The sequence below is a fragment of the Theropithecus gelada genome, chromosome 7a (assembly GCF_003255815.1).
Source record: "Theropithecus gelada isolate Dixy chromosome 7a, Tgel_1.0, whole genome shotgun sequence".
Taxonomy (NCBI): Eukaryota; Metazoa; Chordata; class Mammalia; order Primates; family Cercopithecidae; genus Theropithecus; species Theropithecus gelada.
The window spans coordinates 2775727-2784677 of NC_037674.1; the positions used below are offsets into that span (position 1 = coordinate 2775727).

The window sequence follows — 8951 nt, forward strand, 5'->3', positions numbered from 1 at the left end:
TTTCCCTGCTGAAGTCAGCCTGTAAAGATTAAAAGAGATGACTCTTTCTTCAAAAGTACAGGCACCAATGCAAAGCCATAAGGATCACAAAGAATCAGGAAAATACAATGATGCCAAAAGAACACAATAAACCAGTAACTGATCTTTAAAAAAATGGAGACCTAAGAACTGCCTGGAAAAGAATTCAAAATAAGTGTCTTAAATAATCTCAGTGAGCTATTAGAGAACATAGAAAGAAAGCCACATGATATCATGAAAACAATACATGAACAAAATGAGAACTTCAACAAAGACATAGAGATGATAAAAGAAAATAAATTTTGGAGCTGAAGGACACAATGACTGAACTGAAAAATTTCAGAGGAAACTTCAACAGCAGACTTGATCAGGTAGAAGAAGCATCAGTGTGCAAAAAGAGAGATCATTTGAAATTATCCAGTCAGAGGAACAACAAAAAAAAGAAACGGCCGGGCGCGGTGGCTCAAGCCTGTAATCCCAGCACTTTGGGAGGCCGAGACGGGCGGATCACGAGGTCAGGCGATTGAAACCATCCTGGCAAACACGGAAAACCCCTCTCTAAAAAAAAAAAAAAAAAAAAAAGTACAAAAAAAAAAGAAACAATTTTTTAAAAGTAAAGAGAACTTAGAGAACTTATGAGACATCATTAAAGGTACCAACATATGCTTTATGGGATTTCTACAAAGAGAAGAAGAAGAGAAAGTGGTAGAAAACTTATTTAAGGAAATAATGGCTGAAAATTTCCCACATCTGGGAAGGGAAATAGACATCCAGTTTCATGAAGCCCAAATAACCCCAATTACCCAATTAGAAGAGTAAAAAGAAAAAAGAATTTAAAAAAAGAATGAATAGGGCCTACAAGAATTGTGGGGCACCATCAAGTGAACTAATTTCCACATAACAGACATTCCCAAAGGAGACAAAAGGGCCTAGAAAACATACTTAAATAAATAATGGCTAAAATTTTTCCAAATCTGAAAAAAAATGACACCATCCAGGTACAAGAAGCTCAGAAGTTACCAATAAAATTTAGTCCAAAGAGGAAATCCTAAAGGCACATTATCACCAAATTTACAAAAATCAAAGACAAAGAAAGAATGCTCAAAGCAGCAAGAGAAAAGAAACATACCAAATGCAAGAGATACTCAATACAGCTTTCAGTGGATTTCTCAGCAGAAACCTTGCAGGCAAGGACAGAGTGGAATGCTGTATTTGAAGTACTAAAGGAAAAAATTACCAACCGAGCATATTGCGCCCAGCATAGCTATGCTTCAAACACTAAGGCAAGATAGACTTTCCCACACAAACAGAAGCAGAAGGAATTCATCATCACCAAATCTGTGTTATAAGAAATGCCAAAGTTGTACACATGGTAAACACAAAGCAAAAACCTGTAATAGATATATTATAAATAAATGGCACAGAATCAAAACATACCACTAGAAAAAAATCACTTAACCATGAAGGAAGACAGTAACAGAGGGAAAAAAGAAGAAAAGGTCTAAAAAACAACCAGAAAACAAATAAAATGGTGGTAATAGACCCTTACCTATCAATAATAACCTTGAATATAAATGGATTAAATTATCCAGTTAAAAGACAAAGAATGACTGAATGGATAAAAAGCAAGACCCATGGCCAGGCAAGGTGGCTCATGCATGTAATCCCAGCACTTTGTAAGGCCAAAGTGGGCAGATCACAAGGTCAGGAGTTCTAGACCAGCCTGGTCAACATGGTGAAATCCCATCTCTACTAAAAATACAAAAATTAACCAGGCATGGTGGTGTGCACCTGTAATCCTAGCTACTCAGGAGCTGAGGCAAGAGAATGACTTGAACCTGGGAGGCAAAGGTTGCAGTGAGCCAAAATCATGCCACTGCATACCAGCCTGGGCGACAGAGCGAGACTTTGTCTCAAACAAACAAACAACAACAAAAAACAAGACCCAGCTATATACTATCTACAAGAAACTCATTTCACCTAAACCTGTGTGATACAGCAAAAGCATCTCAAAGAGGGAAGTTCATAGCAATAAATGCCAACATAAAAAGGTAGAACCAGTGGAGGAATGTGGAACCATGGCCACTATAGTTGCTGTTTGCAGTGGTCTGGGGAGGAAGAAGTTGACACACCTCGTAATGGCTGCTGTTAGCCTTACACATCCCAGGACTCACGTGGTGCTATGGAGAAGAGGTTGTTCACAATATAAACAGATATCCACCAATGAGGACCTGTCCATTCCAATGGAAAATTCTTATAAAGAAGCCCTTAAGAAATGTATCTTGTGTGGAAAGCATGTAGATTTTAAGAATGTACAGCTTTTGTCCCAGTTTATTTCTCCATTTATTGGATGCATTTGTGGAAGGCACAAAACAGGTCTTTGTGGGAAGAAACAAAAAGAAATCACAAAAGCAATTAAGAGACCTCAAATAATAGGGCTTATGCCAGTTACATACAAGGATGCTGCATACCTCAAGGACCCTAAAGTTTGTAACATCAGATATCAGGAGTAAATTATACTATGTTACCACTAATAAACTTATTTTACAGTTAAAAAAAAAAAGGTAGAGGCCGGGCGCGGTGGCTCAAGCCTGTAATCCCAGCACTTTGGGAGGCCGAGATGGGCGGATCACAAGGTCAGGAGATCGAGACCATCCTGGCTAACACGGTGAAACCCCGTCTCTACTAAAAAATACAAAAAACTAGCCGGGCGCAGTGGCGGGCGCCTGTAGTCCCAGCTACTCGGGAGGCTGAGGCAGGACAATGGCGTGAACCCGGGAGGCGGAGCTTGCAGTGAGCTGAGATCCGGCCACTGCACTCCAGCCTGGGCGGCAGAGCGAGACTCCGTCACAAAAAAAAAAAAGGTAGAAAGACTTCAAATAAACAACCCAATGACACACCTCAAAGAACTAGAAAAGCAAGAACAAACCCAATGCAAAATAATTAGAAGAAAAAAAATAATAAAGATTAGAGCAGAAAAAAATTAAATTGAAACCAAAGAAAACCATATAAAAGATCATTGTTTTTTTGTTTTCTGTTTTAGTTTACAGAGAGTTTATTCAAGCACAAAGATTTAGGACTGTAACCCAGGACATGCTTCCAAGTTGTCTTGGGGAGTGCTCCAGAGAACAAGCAACAGACTCAAGTTTTTAAGGAAAACAAAGGATGAATCAGGAGAATGGGCAATTACCAAAGTTGTTCATCAGCAATTCTCATTGGTTTACGAAAATGACATTGGTTAGTGATTGGCTATCCATTGTTCAATGATAGTGTGTATGGCATTGTATGGCTACTTGCTGTCAGTTAGTCTAAAGCCCACAGAGCAGGTGGCTTCAAGAGGTAATTATCTCACTCAAGTGGTAGTGAGACTTGACTGCTGTTACATTTTAAATGCTTTTCTGAGCCTAAAAATTTAAAGATTTATTTCTCATTTCTCCCTTTTGAGCAAAATCTTTCTTTTTGAAAGAACTGATCAAAATCTGAGTGTCAGAAAGCTCACTTCTGAGAGTCCTGTCTCACGCTGAGGCGGGAAGGAGGAGAAGTCTCAGTGAGGAATTTTTATTTTAAGAGCACTCAAAAGTAAAATTAGGATGGCATCACAGAGTGGCAAAGAATGGGACCTCAGTAAGATCCTTGATTTATCACCTGTTGAATCATCTCTAGTCTTTGGAAATGCCATCATTTCAGTTTTCTTGGAAGAAGTAATATATAAGGATTATAAACAAAAAGAGAATTTGTATGAAATAATGAAAAAAACAAAACGACCAGTTTCATTAGGGAGCCAACTGAAAACATCATGAAGAAAATTAAATCCAGGTTCTTCTTTAGAGATTTGTTGTAGCCAAGAAATAATTCAGAGCTTAGTCCAAATTGTAAGAAAATAATAATAACTCAGAAACAGTGGTCAGGGCTAGAATCTAATAAAAAATGTATATTGTTTCCTGTGAAACAGTTTTTCTTTCTCTAGTTCCCCATTTTTTACCAAAGGTAAATATTAGTAGGACCAACTGACTTCTAAAATAAGTGTCCACATGACATTTGACCTGCTTATTTGTATGAAATACAACAAGGATAGTGATTAGCCCTAAAGACAGCTTTGTAAGTTGGCTTTACTGGAGCTTTTTCGTAACAAATTTCAGATTAGACTTTCAAAGCCTCTTGAGGCTGGGAAGCCAAGCCATGAATTCACCATTAGACTTTGCTGTAATACTTACACAAATTGGGTGAATTCCTGTCTTCTCAAGGTCCCTAATTATCCTGAGGTTCCTGGGCCTGTCTGAATTTGATATTCTTTTCTTACTGTAAGGTCAGGAACCTTGTAAGAGAACCATATAGACAATGTACCAGGCCAGTCTTTCTCCAAGTCTATTGGTCTTATAAAGCCAATTTCATTCCCTCAAGGCAGTCTGGTCATATCCGAAAATGTGACATTCCAGTCATTATGTTGTGGGAAACAGATTCTTATTGAACTTATGAAAATATCTATATTGCCATAAAATAAGAACATTCAAATAGTTTCCAAATTTTGGAGAAATCAGGTCGAAAGAAAGGCAAATGTTTTAACTTTGCTCATAAAACTCTACTTTACCCAATTGCTATAAGCTATAAATACCTCAAAAAGAAAAAAAAGTTTGGCTCTGAAAACAAAATAGAAAAAGAATTGGTAATGTTTCAACCAAAAAAGTCATAAAAAGCATTTCAGTTTTCTATCAGTTCAGTCCCATGTAATTAACTTTTGTTCTGCTTGATGTTGGGTTAGCAATCCTCATGAGAACATCAACTTTTTATCATTATTATTATTATTATTATTATTATTATTAAGACAGAGTCTCCCTCTGTGGTCCAGGCTGGAGTACAGTGGCACAATCTCAGCTCACCTCAGCTCAATCTCCACCTCCTGGGCTCATGTAATTCTCCCCACTCTGCCTCCCGAGTAGCTGGGACTACAGGCATGGGATGACGTGCCTGGCTAATTTTTCTACTTTTAGGAGAGACAGGATTTTGCCATGTTGCCCAAGCTGGTCTTGAATTCCTGGGCTCAAGCGATCCACCAGCCTTTGCCTTCCAAACTGCTAGGATTACTGGCACGAGCCACCACGCCAGGCCCACATCAGCTTTTTAACTGAAGTCCTGAAAGTCTTTACCTACTCCCATGGTATTATCTTGAAAGTTATGAGAAATCTGTGTTCACAAGTACTTGTCAATATTCCTTCTGTGAATTTCCTTTTGCTGACTTGTCAGATTCTGGGTTCCCTTCACTGCAGCTTCAAGCAGAATGGCTTTGCTGTCCTACTCACAGTGCCAAAACTACAGGGTCCAAGGGAAAGTGTCCCCTTTGCCTCCTGAAAGGTTACAATAGCTACTGCAACCTTCAACAGGTTCAGCTGGACAAAAACAGTCCATGCCCATACCAGGATGCCAGCTGTCAGTGAAGCAGCAGGAGTCAATGGAAGCCTGCTTCAGGTCCCATCTTGGTCACCCAAAGGTCAACTTATGTTTACTAATTTATTAAAACGGATATTAAAAAGACACAGATGAAAAAGTGCATAAGCTAGGTCTGACAGAAGTGATTCAGAGCTTCCACGCCCTCCCTGGGCATGCCACTCTCTGGGAACCTCTATGTGTTCAGCTCTCCAGAAACTCAAAAATTTGTTTTTGTGTTTTTTTTTTTTGAAAAGATAAACAAACTCACCAAACCTTAGGTAAGTAAAAAGCAAGCAAGCAAACAAACAACAAAAAAAGAGAGAAACAAATAAATTAAAACAAAAATGAAAAGGAGACATTACTACTGATACTACAGAAACATAAAGGATCATTAAAGACTATTATGAACAACTATATGCCAACAAATAGGAAAATCTGAAAGAAATAAATACATTTCTGCACAAATATAACCTACCAAGATTGAACCATGAAGAAACGGAAAACCTGAACAGACCAATAACAAGTAACGACATTGAAGTACTAATAAAAACTCTCCCATTAAAAAAAAAAAGTCCAGGACCTGACAACTTTGGTGCTGAATTCTACTAAACATTTAAAGAACTAGTACCAACCCTACTCAAACAATTCCAAAACATTGAAGAGAAAGGAATACTTCCAAAGTCCTTCTACAGTGTCAGCATTTCTGCAATACCAAATAAGGATACAACAAAAAAGATAAGGATACAGCAAAAAAAGATAAGGATAAGGATACAACAAAAAAGAAAACTACAGGCAAATATTCCTGATAAATATAGATACAAAAATTCTCCACACAATACTGGCAAGCCAAATTCAACAACACATTAAAAAGAACATTTATCATGATCAAGTGAGATTAATTCCAGGGATGCAAATATGGTTCAACATATACAAATCAACAAACATGATACATCACATTAACAAAATGAAGAGCAAAAGCCATATGATCATTTAAACAAATGCTGAAAAAACATTTTGTAAAATTTAACATTGTTTCATGATTAAAACTCTCAACAAGCTGTATAAAGAAGAAACATATCTCAACACAATAAAAGCTATATATGAAAAGTCTACAGCTAAAATCATACTGAATGGTGAAAAAGTTGAAAGCCTTTCCTCTGAAATCTGTAACAAGACAAGAATGCCCACTTGCACTATTTTTATTCAATATAGTACTGGAAGTCCTAGCTAGAGTAATTAGGCAAGAGAAGGACATAAAGGACATCCAATATCCTTAACAAGCATCAGTACAAAAATGCTCAACAAAATCCTGGCAAACTAAATCCAGCAGCAAATCAAAAAGCTTATGCACCATCATCCCCAGGTTGCAAGGTTGGTTTGACATATGCAAATCAATAAATGTTATTCACCACATAAACAGAACTACAGATAAAAACCACATGATTGCCTCAATAGATGCAGAAAAGGCATTAGATAAAATTCAAAATCCATTTATGTTAAGAAGTCTCGGCCGGGCGCGGTGGCTCAAGCCTGTAATCCCAGCACTTTGGGAGGCCGAGATGGGCGGATCACGAGGTCAGGAGATCGAGACCATCCTGGCGAACACAGTGAAACCCCGTCTCTACTAAGAAATACAAAAAATAGCCGGGCGAGATGGCGGGCGCCTGTAGTCCCAGCTACTCGGGAGGCTGAGGCCGGAGAATGGCGTGAACCCGGGAGGCGGAGCCTGCAGTGAGCTGAGATCCGGCCACTGCACTCCAGCCTGGGCTACAGAGCGAGACTCCGTCTCAAAAAAAAAAAAAAAAAAGAAGTCTCAATAAACTAGACATTGAAGGAACATACCTCAAAATAATAAGAGCAATCTATGCAAACCCACAGCCAACATCATGCTAAATTGACAAAAGCTGGAGGCATTCCCCTTGAAAACCGGCATACGACAAGGATGCCCTCCTTCACTACTCCTATTCAATACAGTATTGGAAGTTCTGGCTATGGCAATCAGGCAAGAGAAAGAAAGAAAGGGCATTCAAATAAAAATGAGAGGAAGTCAAGCTATCCCTATTCAAAAATGACATGGTCCTGTACTAGAAAACCTGAGTCTCAGCCCAAAAGCTTCTTAAACTGATAAACAGCTTAAGCAAAGTCTCAAGAAACAAAATTAATGTGCAAAAATCACTAACATTTCTATACAACAACAACAGTCAAGCCAAGAGCCAGATCAGGAATGAACTCCCGTTCACCACTGCCACAAAAACAATAAAATACCCAAGAATACAGCTACTAGGGAAGTGAAAGATCTCTACAATGAGAATTAGAAAACACTGCTCAAAGAAACCAGAGATGACACAAACAAATGGGAAAATATTCCTTGCTCATGGATAGAAAGAATCAGTATCGTGAAAATAGCCATACTGCCCAAAGCAATTTATAGGTTAAATACTATTCCCATTAAACTACCACTGACATTCTTCACAGACCTAGAAAAAACTATGTTAAAATTCATATGGACCCAAAAAACAGCCTGTATAGCCAAGGCAATCCTAAGTACAAAAATCAAAGCTGCTGACATCACATTACCAGACTTCAAACTATACTATAGGGCTACAGTAATCAAAACAGCATGATACTGGTACAAAAACAGACACATAGACCAATGGAACAGAATACACAACCAGAAATAAGACCACACACTTACCACCTTCTGATTTTTTACAAACCTGACAAAAACAAGCAATGGGGAAAGAATTCCTTATTCAATAAATGGTACTGGGATAACTAGCTGGCCATATGCAGAAGATTGAAATTGGACCCCTTCCTTACACCATATACAAAAATTAACTCAAGATGGATTAAAGACTTAAACGTAAAACCTCAAACTATAAAAATTCTGGAAGATAACTTAGGCAATACCATTCAGAACACAGGCATGGGCAAAAATTTCATGACAAAGACACCAAAAGCAATTTGCAACAAAAGCAAAAATTGACAAATGGGATCTAATTCAACTAAAAAGCTTCTCCACAGCAAAAGAATCTATCAACTGAGTAAGCAAACAACCTACAGAATGGGAGGCAATTTTTGCCCGCTATGTATCTGACAAATGCCTAATATCCAGCATCTATAAACAACTTAAACAAATTTACAAGAAAAAAACAACCCCATTATAAAAGTGGACAAACGACATGAACAGACATTTTTCAAAATAAAGCATACATGTAGCCAACAATCATATTAAAAAAAGCTCAAAATCACTGGTCATTAGAGAAATACAAATCAAAACCACAATGAGATACCATCTAATACCAGTCAGAATGCTACAATTAAAAAGTTAAAAAATAACAGATGTTGGTAAAGTTGTGGAGAAAAAGGCTTGCTTATACACTCTTGGTGGGAGTGTAAATTAGTTTGGCTATTGTGGAAGACAGTGTGGTGATTCCTCAAAGACCTAAAGACAGAAATGCCATTTGAACCAGCAATCCTATTACTGGGTATATACCCAAAGGGATGTA

The 8951-nt window shown here is 38.0% G+C and overlaps 1 protein-coding gene across 4 annotated transcripts; it reads left to right on the forward strand.

The window, feature by feature from the left end:
• Positions 1-2096: 2096 nt before the first annotated feature.
• LOC112627971 (28S ribosomal protein S18c, mitochondrial-like) lies at positions 2097-2531 on the forward strand. 4 transcript variants are annotated; one of them, XM_025390729.1, is made up of 2 exons: positions 2097-2251; positions 2336-2531. In XM_025390729.1, the coding sequence occupies exons 1-2, from the start codon at positions 2097-2099 to the stop codon at positions 2529-2531; spliced, it is 351 nt and encodes a 116-aa protein (XP_025246514.1). The 4 variants fall into 4 exon arrangements, with proteins under 4 accessions (XP_025246514.1, XP_025246515.1, XP_025246517.1 ...); XM_025390730.1 differs by having other exon boundaries at positions 2097-2332; positions 2391-2451; XM_025390732.1 differs by having other exon boundaries at positions 2394-2451.
• Positions 2532-8951: the final 6420 nt, after the last annotated feature.